The 18178-nt window shown below is 40.4% G+C and overlaps 1 protein-coding gene across 1 annotated transcript in view; it reads left to right on the top strand.

The window, feature by feature from the left end:
- The first annotated feature begins 2162 nt into the window (after positions 1 to 2162).
- LRRC34 (leucine rich repeat containing 34) overlaps positions 2163 to 18178 on the top strand; it is a 19741-nt gene continuing 3725 nt past the window's right edge. Inside the window, exons 1-7 of the mRNA XM_007446433.1 lie at positions 2163 to 2262; positions 6407 to 6527; positions 7178 to 7296; positions 7395 to 7459; positions 8732 to 8815; positions 12690 to 12818; positions 15055 to 15150. Coding sequence (XP_007446495.1) covers positions 2163 to 2262; positions 6407 to 6527; positions 7178 to 7296; positions 7395 to 7459; positions 8732 to 8815; positions 12690 to 12818; positions 15055 to 15150 — 714 coding nt within the window. The remainder of the gene's footprint in view (positions 2263 to 6406; positions 6528 to 7177; positions 7297 to 7394; positions 7460 to 8731; positions 8816 to 12689; positions 12819 to 15054; positions 15151 to 18178) is intronic.

Genomic DNA, 18178 nt, shown 5'->3' with positions numbered 1-18178 from the left:
CCCGTGTCCCCTGCATCGGCAGGTGGACTCTCAACCACTGCGCCACCAGGGAAGCCCTCTACTCCTAGTTCTTGACACATAAGCACCCAGTGAATCCACTCAGCATCCCTCTCCCCTGCTCCCCTACCCCCCAATCAGGGAGGTTTTTTTTTTTCCCCCAAACTACATCCCTCCTCCATACCTGGAAGTCACTGGGGGTGATGAGAAAGGTACTAATGGAAATGAGCTGTACATGTGGTGTCTTTTTGACCATCCTATTTGATACGCATTTTGACATTGCAGGCTGTCGTTCTGTGTAAATACTGTTTTGGTTTGCTAAGGCAGATGGGGCGAACAGTGCTGTAAGTGCTGTTTGCCTGGTTAAAGCAGCTCTTTCCTGTTTATTCTGTTCTGACCCTGTTTGTTAGTCACTCTCTGGAACAAAAGTCTAATTCTGCCCTTCTTGCTCCTTTGGAAGAGTATTCTTCCCTTCCCCTGGGGCAGCAATTAATTAATCCTCAACCTCTCTTTCCCCTTTAAGGGAGGAATAGGGAAGGGCGGGTGCTGAATTGCACCTACACTCACACTTGAGTATTTCAGGCTACCTCTCAACTTTGTTGGTAGCACGTGGGGTAAATGAAAATATAATTGTCTTTTCTATCATCATCATGTGTAATCTGAAGAAATACAAGTGATGCTTAAAATCCGTGGGCTACACAGGGTTTCAAGAGACCTCTGCCTTGCCTGGCACAATTTCTTGGCAGTGGAGCGGTGGTCTGGAATTGGCTGGTGGGGTAGTGGGAAGGAGAGAGGACTCAGACATTTTGTTTTTCACCTTTGAACTGTCTTCCTAAATGGCCTGTTTTTACCTTGAGGATCTTCCTTACACCTTTGCTCAGGCCAAGGAGTCTCTGACTGGCTCCAGAGTCCTCTACAGCAGGGGTCCCCAACCCCCGGGGCCATGGACTGGTACCAGTCCGCAGCCTGTTAGGAACCGGGCCGCACAGCAGGAGGTGAGTGGCGGTGAGTGAGCGAAGCTTCATCTGCCCTCCGCATCGCTCACGTTACCGCCTGAACCATCCCCCGCCCCTTTCACCCCACCATGCCTCCCCTCCACCCCCGTCTGTGGAAGAATTGTCTTCCACGAAACCGGTCCCCGGTGCCAAAAAGGTTGGGGACCGCTGCTCTACAGGGGCCTTCCACTTCTCTTTGATCTATGGTAACCCCAAAGAGAGGGCCTTCCTTCCCTCCTTCCTTTTCTTCTCTCCCCCAGGCCCAAGTACCAAATCCTGGACACGTTACCCTGTAACTGTCGCTGGGTTCTGTCTCCTTCTCATTCCCCAAAGTCCAGTCTTAGCTGATGGTTTATGATCTCTCCTGAGCTGCTTCATACTGCATCTCCCCTAGGTCGTGTCAAATCCTCCATCAGCTGTTCCCTATTTGAGAGCTCCCAGCGCCCTGCCCCATAACAGCTCTGCTTCTCAGAGGATGCACAGGACTCCACGTGGATTTGGCCTCGCTTGCCACACAGCTCCCCCTTCGCCCCCAATACACAGTCTGGGTTCATCTGGGCAGCCCCAAGAACCTGCACATCTCCAGAAACGCACAAAGCAGTTTTGCCCTCTGGCAGGTTCACCCGGGCCAGTCAGGATGATACCTCTTCCAAGAAGCCCTCCCTGATGCCCCCACCCCTCCACAAGACTGATCGACAAGCCCCTTTACGCTCCCTTACCTCCGCGCCCTATCCGTGCTAGTGCCACTCTGCTTTTGCGCCTGGCCTCCGCAGGTATGTGCACACTTTGGGGAAAGAAAGGACTGTGTCATAATCGTCTTTGTATGCCCGGGCCCTAGCCCATCACCTGTGCCCCCTAAACCTCGAGAACTTCTACCTGAAAAGGAGACAGGGTGCCCTCCCTCAGCGTGTCTTTAACCCAGGGCAGGTGACCTGGACCCAGACGGGGTGACCAAGGAGCCTCCATAGCATCGGCGGTCACTGCCCGCCCAATCAGGCCTCAGGGACCAACGGAGTAATGGCGAAGGTCGCCACAGCCGGCTGGTTCCGGCGCTCAGGGTCGCGCGGTGGATCTGCTCCCGGCGCAGATCGTTGGCTGCCTGGGGCGGCTGGCGCACGCGCGCGGTCGTCATGACAACGCCGCTGCTGCGGCCCGCGGGATGCAGAGAGCATGCAGCGCTGCCCGCAGGAGGCCAGGCCTGAATCCCGGACCCCACCTTCCGCCCCATCTACGACCCCTACTCCGGCGTGGGCTGCGGCCGACGGTAGCGGTAAGAAATAGGGGGTCCTTTGGCGCCGGCCTGGCCCGGACGAAACGCGCTAGGGCCGTCGGGGCCAGACCGATTCCTTCGAGCAGACTTCGGGCCAGAGGTGGTCTGGCGGGAGGGTGCCCCTGGGAACCCCAGCTGTGGCCGGAACTTCGGGGCGCCCCCAAACGCAGGCGGGAGCGGAGCCCCAAGTTCCCGCGGCGGGTACGCAGTTCGCGCGGTGGGTTGTCCTGAAGTGTACTAAAGTGTGTGTGTCGCTTTGCTCTTACGGTCTCTGAGAAGGTTGTCTGGATATACTTCTTGGGCCCCTTTTTGTGCAGTCTCCAGAGAGCAGGGCCCAGGTGGGCGAGAGGGTCTGGAAACAGCTCTTTGCACCTTTACGCCAGCTCGGTTTTAAGTATTTCCGCACTCATGAATTATCTGGTAGCAAGTTAGGTATAGTGTGAACGCCCTCTCCCTCCACCATTTCCATTTTGGACACTTGTGTTGTAGATATGGAATTGTGCCAGAAGCCTTCGTATTCCTCAAAGCACCATGAGATGAGCATTGATATACTCTGCTTTTAGCATAAGAGGAAATTTAAGATCGAAGAATTTAAGTAACTTGTTCAGCGTCACACACACACGTTCTGGATAGGCACCCAAGTATGACACCCTCAACCCTTGGATTTCCCAGTACTTGGCTGTTCCAGTATAGGAGGGCATTGGGAACCACCTCCAAAATGAGCTCTTAACTAGAATTTTTTAAACAGGCTGTTAAGTAAAAATTATTTGGAATTCAAGACTCCGGTGTGGATTAAAAATGAAATCTAGGTTAGAGTCTTGACATTTTCTTGTGTAATTGGTTATTCCTAGGTTTTGCTTTACACTTTGCACACTGGTTTATTATTTTCTCCTAATATGAATACACTATAGGAAATAAATTATTGGTGCCATAGAATCCTGACATACAATACTTAGGTGAATTTTAAATAAAAGAGGGAGTAGCAGAAAGATATAGCTGAAGCTTTAAAATAACCTACATCCATGGCCAGGTAATTAAATACAAATATTCTTGTAAATTTCTTTAGCTATATTGAGCTTGTAATCTAAGATTCCTTCATGTCTTCACAAAAACATGACCTATAAGTCTGTCTGTCTGCATGTCCTGGATATGGTTGTGCCAGCTGAGGGCAGGCAGAATGAACATCAGAGAAATTCTCAGAGCAATCCTCTCTTCTCTTTGATGACATACTTAAGATCGTTTAAAAATCAAAATGGGGTAACTGTGGTACAGGCATACAAAATGGAGCCAAGTGGCCATCGTGGATATGATTTCAGATGCATTCCTTCATCACTGAGAACTTGAATTTTCTCTAAACTGTATCAGACTCAAGGAGACTACCAGCTGTTTTCAAAACGGAATCTGCTAGCAGCTGCTAGTTGCAACCTTGTAGTTTCAAATTACCCCCACCTTTGCAATTTTGTAATTGTTTCAGACTCCTAACCAATCCTTGCTTACCAAGCACCCTTACTTCTTGCCAGCTCCAATCCTAATTCTTGACAAACAATTTATGTAACCTTGTGGGTTTTTTGCATTTATAAGCCTGCACCATTTTGTAGTCTGGTGGAACACAGTTCAAGTGCTTCTTGGATCTGTGTCTCCTGGGTTGCAGTCCTAACAAACCCCACATAAACATGTCTTTATTTCAATCAGGTCTCTATTTCTGAAATTTTGTTTAACATTTTTAATACCGAGGAAAGTAGTAACCAGAAGAGAGGAAAGAAACCCAGTGGGAGCCCAGTTCCAGGAAGTAAATCCGTTTGAGATCTACTTGCTTTGTTTTCTGTTGAGGACGCTACACTAGCATTTTTTGGATTGCATTCCATGTTAACCATGGTCACGAAAGTCCTAAGTCTGGGAGCACTTTTAACCTCCCTCCCCGCCAGGCTCAACAATCTGAGGAATCTTTGATCACCTGAGAGTTTTAAATGTCCTGAGAAATGTTGTAGATAGGAATCTGTTTAGCATTGTTCAATTTATCATTTCCCAAACTTATTTGACAGTAAAACCTATTCTATTTAGAGCATCTTTGATCATCTTGTAAATTAGTATTCCACAGAACACAATTTGGGAAATATTGTGCTAAAGTATTATTTAAATACATGAAAATTTCCTAAAGTAAGTGAAAGATTTCTTTAAAAAAAATTTTTTTAATTGAAGTCTAGTTGATTTACAATGTTGTGTTAGTTTCAGGTGTACATCACAGTGATTCAGTTACACATACGTATATATATAGGTATATTCTTCTTCAGATTCTTTTCCGTTTTAGGCTGTTACAAGATACTGAATATAATTCCGTGTGCTATATAGTAGGTCCTTGTTTATCTATTTTATATCTGGTAAGTGAAAGATTTCTTATGTGCATCCGTCCACAAGACAGAAATTATGCTGACACTAAAAATTTTCAGAGAATATCTAATGATATGGGAAAGCTGCTTACAATGTTAACTGAAGAAAAAAAAGGATATAGAAAAAGAAAAATAATAGGGAAGAAATATCCCCAGATCTCAGTTGTGGTGGTTCTTCAGTAGTGGGATTGCTGATGAATGTTTCTTTTCTTTTCTTTTTTTTTCTTTATTTTCTTTTTGATATTGAAATTTCCAAGTTATCTGAAATAAGTGTGGGTTAAATTTATTTATTTATTTGGGCTGCACTGCAGTGCGGTGAAAGCACAGAGTCCTAACTACTGGACCACCAGGGAAGTCCCCTAAATTTATTTTTTTTAAGTTTATTTTAAGAAACTATAAGAAAAGTTTATTTGCTTTCACTTGTAATATGATGTTCCTCATCTTAAATCTTGTTTTGCATATTTGTTTAGCAAACTCTTTAGTTCATATAGTGCAGAAATCCACTCAGCAAATAAGATCTTTGAGATGTAGAGACTTAGAGAAGCTGGATCCTAAAGACCTCAGGCTGATTGAGTAGTGATATCTCTGAGCATGGACTCTTGAAGAGACATACCCAAAAGGTAGGACAGAAAATACAGACAGCGGTGTGTGCTTCTAAGAAAAGTGTCAGCATACCTTCTACCCAAGAAGGCCTGGGCCTCAAAAAGGATGCTTTTAAAGTAATAGCGAAGGGGAGGGAGGAGGGATAAATTGGAAGACTGGGATTGATATATACACATTACTGTATATAAAATGGATAACTAATAAGGACCTACTGTATAGCACAGGGAACTCTACTCAGTACTCTGTAATGACCTATATGGGAAAAGAATCTTAAAAAGAGTGGATATATGTATATGTATAACTGATTCACTTTGCTGTACACCTGAAACCAACACAACATTGTAAATCAACTATACTCCAACAAAAATTTTTTAAAAAGTAATATCGAAAATAATAAGACCATTAAGGAAAAGTGCAGGTATAACAAAGGAACAAGTTCTTAACTCCTGTTTTGTTTCTGTCTTCGTTACTAAGGACTGGACAGGGAAAATCACCTTTAGAAAGAGGACATGGAAGGCCAGGGTAGGTGAAGTGCTTCTGTGAGCTAGGCCTCAACTTGGTGTTAGGAAACACAGACAGAGCTGTATTCAAATGCCATCAACGTGCATTGTATAGAGGGTCTCCAAGAAGCCTCTTGGACTTGGTGATTTTTCAGATCCCTTTTGAGTTTAGACTCTATGATAAAATTGTCTTTGTTTGAAGCCATGATAAGCAACCTTGAGTCACCCTAACCCATTATAGCAGAGTAGGAAGAGACTTTGGAGTCAGTATGATTCTGTACTCTGCCTTTATTTATCTGTATGATATTAGGCAAAATACGTAATTTCTCTGGACATCATTTTCCTCAGCTGCCAGGCCTGTTACATAACAGAGGTTAATTGTCCCTTTGTGTCACTTGGAAGTTAGTGTCTGCCCACTCTCAGTGGGTACTTCTATGGCCCTAGTTCTCCAAACAGCATTTTTCTTCTCTCCCATTCCTTCTTATTTTTCTTCCCTTTCTGTATTTTAAATGTCATCTCCTTTTCTTCACCCTGCCCTCAACTCTATACGCACACATTTGTATCTTTGAAAGAAGTCTAATTTTTTTTTGGCGTGGGGGAAGCTCCTGGGATAATGTATATGTGATGAAAGGTAATGCATTTATTTTTCAAAAGCTGCAGAACCTATTGGCGGTCTACAGGAATATTATTATGAGCTATGTATGGAAAAGTCCCAGGAAATTAAACCTTTTATATTGCATATACTCCAAGAAGTGGATGAAGAAATTGAAAAGGGGTAAGGAAGACAAATACTTGATTACATCAGTAACATTCACTGATATTCATCTGTGTGAAAATACTGGAACACTGAGTGATTTGAAAGCCATTTGGAAATGCTTGATAACGTGGACATACTTTTTGATTCAGCACAGATGATTGACATAGTTAGGTCTTGGAGGTAGTGGAGTTTACTGAGTTCCAGATTTGTCCTTAACTCCTGTTAGCCGGGTTTACTTATCCAAATCATTGAAGTCTTCAATGTCATTATCTGTCAAGTGGGAATACTTTGGTTTTCTTGTGGTTGAGAAATTAAACTATGCATATATATATATATATACAGGCTCCAGACACGCAGGCTCAGCGGCCATGGCTCATGGTCCCAGCCGCTCCACGGCATGTGGGATCTTTCTGGACCTGGGCACGAACCCGTGTCCCCTCCATCGGCAGGCGGACTCTCAACCACTGCACCACCAGGGAAGCCCTAAACTATGTATATATTAAGGTGCTTTGCAAAAACTGTAGAATATTCAGTAGTTTTAAGTTACTTGATATAAATCTGTATTGTGGTACCTACTTGGTTCCAGTAAATTCTATCCATGATGTTACTAAACATGAAGGAAAAATACTTTTATTTCTTTACTGGATTTCTTTTTTATATTTTAACAGATTGGCAGGAATCACATTAAATGTTGCTGGTAACTGTCACTTAATGCCAGTAGAAAGAGTAACAGGTGAAGATTTTTGGATTCTTTGCAGAATTTTAAAGAATAATCCATATATTAATGGTATGTCTCCTTAAGAATCGTTCCTTCCAGCTTTCATTTTCCTGATTTTAAGTGTTCACTAGAAGGAATATCAGCTTCTATTCATCTGTGTTCTTCAGGTTTGGATGTTAGATATAACCTCATAAGTGATGTTGGTGCATCCTATGCTACAGAACTGCTTCAGGTATTATTTTACTACAAAATGTTCTTGCTTCATTTTTTTTTTTTCTCCCAGGACCCAGTTAAGAACCAGCCCTTTCTTTGGAACGTGCAGGGTTTCAGCATCCCTAGCCTGCTAAGCTAACCCTTTATTGCAGACTTCACTTTGGAGACACCCAAGCTGAAATGCTGTTTTATGGTTGCATTTTATTTACGAAAGACAGTGTGGTCCACCAATCAGAATAGGTGTCGTTAAAGAAAAGGCTTTGTTTCAACCTCAGAAGATTGGCACATACGTATGTATGTCTGTATTTTCAGTTAAAATAAAATGTTTAAAGCAGCATATATCATTTTTTATTCTTCCCTTAAATTGGCTTTTTAATTTCCTATTTGTTCCTTTCTCATCTGCTACAAGTGCTTCTAATGAGCTTAAAATGAACTTAGGGGCTTCCCTGGTGGCACAGTGGTTGAGAGTCCGCCTGCCGATGCAGGGGACGCGGGTTCGTGCCCCGGTCCGGGAGGATCCCACATGCCGCGGAGCGGCTGGGCCCGTGAGCCATGGCCGCTGAGCCTGCGCGTCCGGAGCCTGTGCTCCGCAATGGGAGAGGCCACAACAGCGAGAGGCCCGCGTGCCGCAAAACAAACAAACAAACAAAAAAATAAATAAATAAATAAATAAATAATAAAATAAAATGAACTTAAAATTCTCATGTCCATGAAATGGCACACATGTAAGGACAGAGTGAAAATTAAAAAAAAAAAAAAAAAGTGAAGTAACCAAGTTATCTTCATCAACCACAAATAAAAATGCTGCAAAAGTATCGTCATCAAAATATTCTTAGTTCTGTTTACGGTGAAATCACCTAGTCTAATCACACACACACAAAACACTAGTTTTGCAAAATGTCAAGTGTCCTGACTCTGTGCCATATTTATAACACTTGAAATATACTAAAAACGCATTTGTGTATTTGGTCTCGGTAGAGCTGGTACCTAGAGCCTCCTGAGTCATCTTCTGCAAACTCATACACTATGGTTAAGTACATAAAGCACATCCATACTTTGAATCATTGATCAAAAATGAATATAGTTCTTTTCTTTATATTGCCATTATATTTGTTTAAATGATCATGTTGATTTTTTCCCTTAATGGCCCTTTCTTTTGCTGGACCTTGAAATTTCCTGGTTATAAAGATTTTTTTTGGGAGGTAAACACTTTTACTTAAAAAGCAGCTCTTACATATTATTGATTTCTAATAATATATATGTAATAGCTTCTTTTCTCTCCTTATTTTAGAAACAACATAATCTCATTTACTTAAACCTTATGTTTAATGACATTGGGCCTGAAGGTGGAGAACTGATTGCTAAAGCACTACATGTAAGCATTCGTATACCTCAAACTAACATTTTATTTGGGAATTTTAACTTCTTTAGTTTTAGCTTGGAACCAACAGAAACAAATGTTAATGTCAACTTATTTTAATATTATGCGAATGTATATTTTTTATTTCACTTCAATTTATTAAAATCTGGACATTACATGAGCACTTTTGAACTCATTTTAAAAAATAAACAGCTTTATGGATAAACCATAATGGAAAATATAAAAAAAGAATATGTGTATAACTGAGTCACTTTGCTGTACAGCAGAAATTAGCACAACATTGTAAATCAACTATACCTCAGTTAAAAAAATAGAGAATAAAAAAATAAAGAGCTTTATTAAGATATAATTCATGTATACAAAATTTACCCTTTGTAAGTGTTCAATTCAGTGTTTTTTTAGTATATTGAATACAGTGGACCCTTGAACAGCACAGGTTTGAACTGTATGGGTCCACTCATATGTAGATTTCTTTCACTAAATACATGCTGCAGTACCACACAATCCACTGTCAGTTGAATCTGAGGATGCAGGACCTCGGATACAGAGGGCCAAATGTAAAGTTAAACTCATTTTCAACTGCACAGAGGGTCGTCGCCCCTAACCCCTGTGTTGTTCAACAGTCAGTTATATTCACAGTTATGTGACCATCACCACTATCACTGTTTTTAGAGCATTTTCCCCCAAAAAAGAAGCCCTGTACCCATTAGTAATCCCACTCTGTGCTTCTCTCTCTCACTCTTACTGCCAGCACCTGGCAGTCACATCTACTTTCTACCTGTAGATTGCCTATTCTGGCCATTTATAAATGGAATCGTACAGTATGTGGCCTTTAGTGACTGGCCTAATGCTTTCAAATTTTATCCATGTTGTAACATGCTTCATTTCTTTTTATTGCCAAGTAATATTCCATTGTTTGGAAATATATCACATTTGTTCATCCATTAGTTAATGGACATTTGGGTTTCCACTTTTTGTCTATAATGTATAATGCTGCTGTGAACATTTGCACACATTTTTCTGTGCATGTATGTTTTCAGTTTTCTAGGGTACATACCTAGGAGTGAAATGGTTCATTTGGAAACTCTGTTTAACATTTTGAGTGACTGCCAAACTGTTTTCCAAAGTGGCTGTCCCTTTTTACAATTCCACCAACAATGTATGGGTGTTCTGATTTCTCCATATCCTCACCAGTACTTGTTATTGTCTTTTTTTTTTGCGGTACGCGGGCCTCTCACTGTTGTGGCCTCTCCCGTTGCGGAGCACAGACTCCGGACGTGCAGGCTCAGCGGCCAAGGCTCACGGGCCCAGCGGCTCTGCGGCGTGTGGGATCCTCCTGGACCGGGGCATGAACCCATGTTCCCTGCATCAGCAGGGGGACTCCCAGCCACTGCGCCACCAGGGAAGCCCTATTGTCTCTTTGATTTGAGCTATCCTAGTGGGTATGAAGAGGTTTTGTGGTTTTGATTTGCATTTCCCTAATGAATAAAGATGTTGAGTATCTTTTTATGTGCTAATTAGTCATTTGTATATCTTCTTTGGAGAACTATCTGTTCAAATCTTTTGCCCTTTCTGGAGTCCCTTATTAGATACGTGATTTGCAAATATTTTCGCACATTCTGTAGGTTGCCTTTAACTTCCTTAGTGGTGTCTTTTGAAGCACAAAATTTTTTAATTTTGATAAAATTCATTTTATCTATTTTTTTCTTTTGTTGTTTGGGCTTTTGGTGATGTATCTAAGAAGGCTACAACTTCATGACTTTGCCTAATCCAAAGTCCTGAAGATTTACACTTACGTTTTTTTCTAACAGCTTTTTGATTTGGCTCTTTTAGTTCTCTGATACATTTTGAGTTAATTTTTATATATGATGTGAAGTAGGAGTCTAATTTCATTCTTTTTCATGTGGATATCTATTTGACCCAACACCTTTTGTTAAGACTGTTCTTTCCCCGTTAATTTTGACATCCTTGTTGAAAGTGAGTTGATTATAAATGTGAGGGTTTATTTCTGTACTCTCCATTCTATTCTTTTAATCTATATGTCTATCCTTAGGCCAGTCTCACAATATCTCGACTACTGTAGTTTTGTAGTAAGTTTTAAAGTCAAGAAGTGAGTCCTCTTTGTTTTTTTCAAGATTATGTTGGTTCTTCTGGGTCCCTTGCATTTCCACATGAATTTTAAGATCAGTTTATCAATTTCTGCAAAAAATGCAACTGGGATTTTGAGAGGGATTGCTTTAAATATTTAGATCAATTTGGGGAATATTGCCATCTTAATATTAAGTCTTCCGATCCAGGAACATGGGATGTGTTTCCATTTACTTAGGTTGTTTTTATTTTAGTTTTTTATTTTTTTAATATTTATTTATTTTTGGCCACACTGCACAACATGTGGGATCTTAGTTCCCCGACCAGGGATTGAACCCATGCGTCTTGCAGTGGAAGTTCAGAGTCTTAACCACTGGACTGCCAGGGAAGTCCTTGTTTAGGTTGTTTTTAATTTCTTTCAACCATGCTTTGATGCTTTGTAGTTTTCAATGTGCAAGTCTTGCCCTTTTGTTAAATTTATTCCTAATGTTTTATTCTTTTTGATGTTATTATAAATGGAATTTTCTTAATTTCATTTTTGAATTGTTCATTGCTAGTGTATGGAAATACAGTTGATTTCTATATATTGATCTTGTGTCCTGCAGTCTTGCTGAACTCATTTATTAGTTCTTCTTCTTTTTTTTTTTTTTGGCTGGCTTGTGGGATTTTAGTTCCCTGACCAAGGATTGAACCTGGGCCCTCAGCAGTGAGAACACAGAGCCCTAACCACTGGACTGCCAGGGAATTCCCCATTTATTAGTTCTAACAGCTTTTGTTTTGTTTTGGTTTGGGTTTTTTTGGTGGATTCCTTAGAATTTTCCACATATAAGATCATGTCGTATGCACACAAGCGTTTTACTTCTTTTCCAACCTGGATGCCTTTTTTGTTTCTTTTTCTTGCCTAATTGTCCTATCTAGACCCTCCAGTACAATATCAAATAGAAGTAGTGAGAGTGGACATCCTTGCCTTCTTCCCACTCTTAAAGGGATTTGACTTAATTTTAAAGATAATTATTTACACTTGTATGTCCAAATATTTATTCACTAGGACAATGAAATGTCTGTAATTTTGTGAAAGATTTATCAAAAGAAATGAAATAAGAGAAGGAATTAAACTTCGCAAATGTCTGAGAAACTGTATCACTTTCAAAATGATACAGGGGAATGTGAAGTGATTGCTTAATGGGTACAGGGTCTCCTTTAGGGGTGATAAAAATGGTTTGGAATTAGCTAGAGGTGATGGCTGCACAACACTGCGAATGTAGTAAAATCCAGTGAATTGTACATTTTCTTGCTTATTTTTTTTCTGCACCGTGCAGCTTGCAGGATCTTAGCTCCCCAACCAGGGATTGATCCCTGGCCCTCGGCAGCGAGAGCATGGAGTCCTAACCACTGGACCGCCAGGGAAGTCTCAAATTGTACATTTCAAAATGGTTAATTTTGTGTTGTGTGAATTTCATCTCAATTTTAAAAGGTGGTATAATTTTCTTAGAAGATAAATTTATAGATTTTCTAATGAAAGGAAAGTTATTAAAATCTGCTTCATTCACTGGTCATTATTTTGGTATCTATTTCCTGGGCATTCTTTCTACTAAACTATTAAACTAGATTTTTGTCTGTTATGGGAAATTGAATGTTACCTTTAAGGAATATATCCTGTTCTATCTCCATGAAAAACTGATGAGTCTGCAAATAGTAATATAGTCTCCTAACTCACGTAATCTAAAGAGAATTCTGTGGGTTAAAATTTTAACCAAGTTTTGCCTCTTTTCCTTTTCAGAAGAATACAACTCTGAAACACCTAAGAATGACTGGAAACAAGATTGAAAATAAGGGTGGAATGTTTTTTGCTGCAATGCTACAAATTAATTCATCCTTAGAGAAATTAGATCTGGGTGACAGTGATCTGGTGAGTAAAATTGGGTATGAGATAGTCACTCAGATATTGGATCATTCTCCCTGGAAACTAGCATAGAGAAGTGTCAGAGACCAGCTAAATGACAGTCTTATGAATGATTAAGCTTGTCTCTAAGGTCTAATATCAGAGAAAATATTTTTCTTAAATAAGAATCAGATTATAATAATATTATGGAAGAATATCCAGTGTAATAAAAATCTTCCTAAACTTCCATCTGTTACCCTTCTTAACTTGTATGGGATTTTCTAAAGAAGATGATTATGTTCCTTTTAATTAAACAAATACTACTTCATTTGTATAATATAAATTTTTTACTTATGGAAACATTTTGCAGTGAGTAGTTATGTTATGGCATAAAACCTAAGATGATGCTAAGAGCTGCTCTGAGCCTTCATCTGGACTAATAATGAGAAGTTTGTCTGTTTTGCATGTCTTCAAATTCTAGCCTTCATTTTCTCAAACTTGCCTTCAAACCTTCAGGCCTACTGTTAGGAACCTATTGTTAATAGGTTAATGCAAAATTACTGGGACAGGAAAACAGTAAGATGGGCCAAGGAGGCTCTTTGGGGTAATAGGCTCTAAAACTTAAGAAGGGGGTAGATGCAGCCAGTACGGTCTTGGGAAAGCATTAATTCAATATACAGTTGACTCTTGATAACACAGGTTGAACTGCTGGGGTCCAGTTATATGCAGATTTTTTTCAATAGTAAATACTACAGTTGCTACAGGATTCAAGGTTGTTTGAATCCATGGATACCAAGGTACACAGTTGATCCTTGACCCTTTAAGGGTCAACTGTGTATTGTCTACACATACCAGTCACAATTCTAGATTTTAAGGATACAGGAGTGCATCAGATATGGTCTCTGCCCTTATAAAGGTTATATTTTAGTTAGGAAAACATCAGTAAATTAGAGAAAAGTGCTACAAAGTTGGCAAAGTACTCTGATAATGGGCAGAAGGTAATATGCATGATAGGATGGTTCCCTGAAGACCTGAGGAGGTCACACTTAGGAGTCGTGAAGGATGAGAAAGAGCTCCCTTGAAGAGGGCCCATGGCAGAACATTCCAGGCAGGGGGTCCAGAACACACAGACTCTAAGATAGTGCTTCCCCAAGTGTGGTATGGGTAGCATACTGACTGACATAATTTGAGGTAATTTTAATACATATTTATTTTTACAAATGCTTTCTATTTATTTCAAGGGATTGTGGCTTTCCATTTATGGTAGTGAAACAGTTTTAAAATAAATATAAATGAAAAGTGAGTTGATTTAATGGAAAAGTATTAGGTAAAGAGTAAAACTGATACTCAGATATGGCAAAAATAATGAGGGGAGTACATGAATTATGAAATACTGAGTCTGAGAACTAAAAAGCCAGAGTAGCTACACAAAGGGAGTTAAATGCAAATTATGGAAAGGCTTTAAGTTGAGGGGTGACATGATATGATTGGTGCTTGTAAAAGATCACTCTTGTTTCTCTGTGGGGAATTAGAGGGTGGTGAGAGGAAGCCCACTGACCACTTAGGCAGTTTCCGCAGTAATTCAGGTGGGTGATGAGGACTAGTGTTGGGGTGGTAGCTACAGAGATGGACTAATTTGAAACATCTTTTGGAGGCAGAATCTGTAAGACTTGCTGATCAACTGATAGGAGAGTAAGAAGACTGACTGGTGAAGTGGAAGAAAGCCCAGGTTTTCTGGCATAACAACTAGATGTTATGTGTGCATCACAGAGATGGCGGAGGACTAGGCCCTTCCAATAAGGTAGAGGGAGGCCTGTGGCAGCAGTGAAAAATGTGATTAGTAACCCTTTCCTGCCACAAACACACACTTAAAGTACTAGTATGAATGTAAAAGAAAGCTTGCATTAAGGATACACACTATAAGTAGTATAGAGCCCTAGCTGGGATCCACTTGTGTGTCTGTATTTCTGTGCATCATATAGAACCTTGAGGGGTTAGGAGCAAACCTAGAGGTAAACACCGGAGGAAATGGATACTGAAACCTTAAGAAACTCCCCATGTATGTTACAGATTTCAGGGCGGAGAGAAAATAACACAGTAACAATTCATTTCTGAATTTGATCAACCTACAACTGAAGGATCAGGAAATTACTTAAACTTTTTAAAAACACGATTTTGATTTGTCAGAATCCAGATTACTGATCTTGAAATCAATTAATTTATATACTTTGTCAGTTTCCTTAATGAATTTACCTGTTTTTAGGGAATGCAGAGTGTGATAGCATTCGCTACAGTTCTAACTCAAAACCAAACAATTAAGGGATTAAACCTAAACCGACCTATACTGTATGGTGAACAGGTATGTATTCAAAGTGAGCAGTTAATAAGGCTACATGTCAATAAAATGAAGGTACTACTTACTGAAGGTTATGTCAAGATTCATGAGTGCGTTGTATTTTTAGAACTGTAAACTACTGTTTACAAAGAAAAACTTGAAAATTTTAAATTCTTGGTAAGAGTTTTATAAATACGGTTTTAGATGTTGCTTATTTAAACAGAAAACATGTCGTCTATTTTTCTTATAAACTCATTCTCAGTGAGTAAACCTGTGAGGGGCAGAGGGCTTAAGATGAAAGCATAAATGATGAAAGTTTTAAAGGCTGGAGGATTATAAGAGCCCAGTGTGAACTGCTTTGTGATTTGTTTGTTCTTGTTACACTGATGTGATGAACCATTACATTTTTGAAATCCTGAGCTATAACGGCAAACTGCATATGAATAGCAGTCTGGGAGGTCTGGACTTGGTGCTTCAGGTAAGCTGCACGCTAGAGACAGAAAGACGGTAAAAACATGGTTCCAAATCTCAAGGCTTCTCCTTGCCCCTTAACACTCTTTTAGGTGGCTCTCCTCTCTTATCAGCAAAATGCTAGGGAATAAGAACTCGTTTTACTATCGGTCTAAACAAAAACAGAATATCTACTAAAAGAAAAAGTTCAAGGACTTTGGTCTTTAAATTCAGCTACTTCACTGTTCCCCGTTAGTATGAGTAATTGAGAATTAACCATATTTTTAAAATATTTTTCATATTTGTAAGTATATTTTGCATTCGTTGTCTACATAGATCTCTCCCTTTGAATTATCTCTGTACTTTCCTGTACAAAAAATTTTGCAATTTTACATCATGTTAATTGCTTCATGTTTACAAATTTAATCTCAAAAAGACAACCAGAATCCTCAAATAAAAGAACCTACTTTAAAGACCAGCAAAATACCTGGCTCAAAGTAAGCCTTCAGTAAATTGCTTCATTTCTCATTCTTCACTCAGTAAATATTTGAATGCAACCCTAAACAAGAAACAATGCTGGTGCCAGGGATAATGTCAAAGCACATAGCCCTCATTTTCAAAGAGCTTTTTTTCAGTCCACATGGAGGGAGATCCACAAGTCTGGAGAGTGATATGCTCAGGGTGCCTTGGGAGCAGGAGAAAAGACATAGAAATCAATGCAGGGGGATGAGAGGTGGCAGGGAAGCTTCTCAGATTGAGGACATGTTAAGAGATTTGAAGGCTGAATCAAACTTTTTCGGATTAAAGCCCTGAGGAAGTATGTTAAACTATATGAAATTATATTAGAAGCACAATTCCTCTTTTAAATGTTGAGTGGTGTCATTACTCCTAAATCCATCTGAGAATAGTTATTGAAAGCCCAGGGCCCACCCCCCACCCCGGCCACTAGAGAAAGCCCGTGCGCAGCAACAAAGACCCAACACAGCCAAAAAACTAAATAAATTTAAAAAAAAAAAAAAAGCCCAGGGCTCTTTCTCAGGCCCCGGACCTTGCTCTTAGCCTGGTGCTTCTGGGCAGTCAGCTAAACTAGCCTGCTTTCTATTCCTCTCCAAGGCAGCCACCACCTTCTATCCCTGATAGTACTATTCTCTTAAATGGTTGTGGAGTAGAATCCTCTTGTGCTTCCTCATACCTGCTGTTCCCAAATACAAGCCAGCAAGCCTATTTCATTTAAGGGTTTTACTGTTCATTATCCGGGGAGCTTAGAAAAACGCTGATGCTAGGTGCCACCCTAGGCCAAACTAAGCCACAAACTGAGTGGAGCTAAAAAAAAACCACCAAAAAACAAAAACCCTTTACTATTTGTGATACTAGTTCCCTTTCTTAATAAGGATGGTCCCTCTTTCAAATTTCTTGACCTAAAAATGCAGTCAAGACATACATCATATCTGTATTGAGTATGTCCTCTGCTCCAGGCACTATGCAGAGCAATACTGGACCTCGTAAGTGGTCAGTTTTCGTTTAAGATTTTAGACTACAGCTTCCTTCTGGATAAGTATTTTCAGTGTCAAAGCAACAGCTTAAATCAGATACCGTATTATAGAATATTGAACAATAATGAATGCTTTGTGGTTTTCTATAGAACACCAATTTTGTGCCAGGTACTTTTGTTAATTTATTTACTTCTGTGGGGGAAGTAAAATTTTACCTATTTTATATAGAAAAGGGAACTGGGACTCAGCTAGATGAAATAATTCGCCCAAAGTGATAAAGTCAGTACAAGATAAAGCTAGCATTTGGACAGTTTTATTTATTTATTTTTTGCGATACGCGGGCCTCTCACCGTGTGGCTTCTCCCGCTGCGGAGCACAGGCTCCGGACGCGCAGGCCCAACGGCCATGGCTCACGGGCCCAGCCGCTCCGCGGCATGTGGGATCTTCCCGGACCGGGGCACGAACCCGTGTTCCCTGCAGCGGCAGGCGGACTCTCAACCACTGCGCCACCAGGGAAGCCCTGGACAGTTTTATTATAAAGCTCATGTACAATCTGCTACTGCTATATGATTTTTTTTAACTTTTATTTTTTCTCAAAGTACTTTTAGATAATTCGAGCATACATGGCTATCCATGATCAGCATTTCCAGTGACTATAAAACTTATAAAAACAGCAATAATGCATCAGGACTTCTTATCATAAAGTACTTTGGCCCATTCATTTTAAGACATGCTTTGATTCTGTTAAAAATTTAAAGTGCTTGGTGTTCAGATCCTCACTGAGGTTACATACCTTTTGCCTGGAAGCAGCGGAGGGAGGGAAGAAGGAAGGGAGGGAGGGAGGGAGGGAGGGAGTCTAAAAACTACAAATAGTGGAGATCAAGAGCAAAGTTTAGAAACATATGTAAGGGGCAAGAACACCTTGTCTTGAGAGGACAGCAGTAAAGGAGCTTTCATGCTCAATTTTTTTGGCCACACCGTGCAGCTTGTGGCATCTCAGGTCCCTGACCAGGGATTGAACCTGAGCTCCCCAGCAGTGAAAGCTCCGAGTCCTAACCACTGGACCACCAGGGAATTCCCTCATGCCCAATCATGGGACCAATTATTTT

This window comes from Lipotes vexillifer, unplaced genomic scaffold, assembly GCF_000442215.2.
Source record: "Lipotes vexillifer unplaced genomic scaffold, Lipotes_vexillifer_v1.1 scaffold763, whole genome shotgun sequence".
Taxonomy (NCBI): Eukaryota; Metazoa; Chordata; class Mammalia; order Artiodactyla; family Lipotidae; genus Lipotes; species Lipotes vexillifer.
Note: the sequence above shows the minus strand (reverse complement) of the source record. Positions and strands in the feature narration are given on the sequence as shown.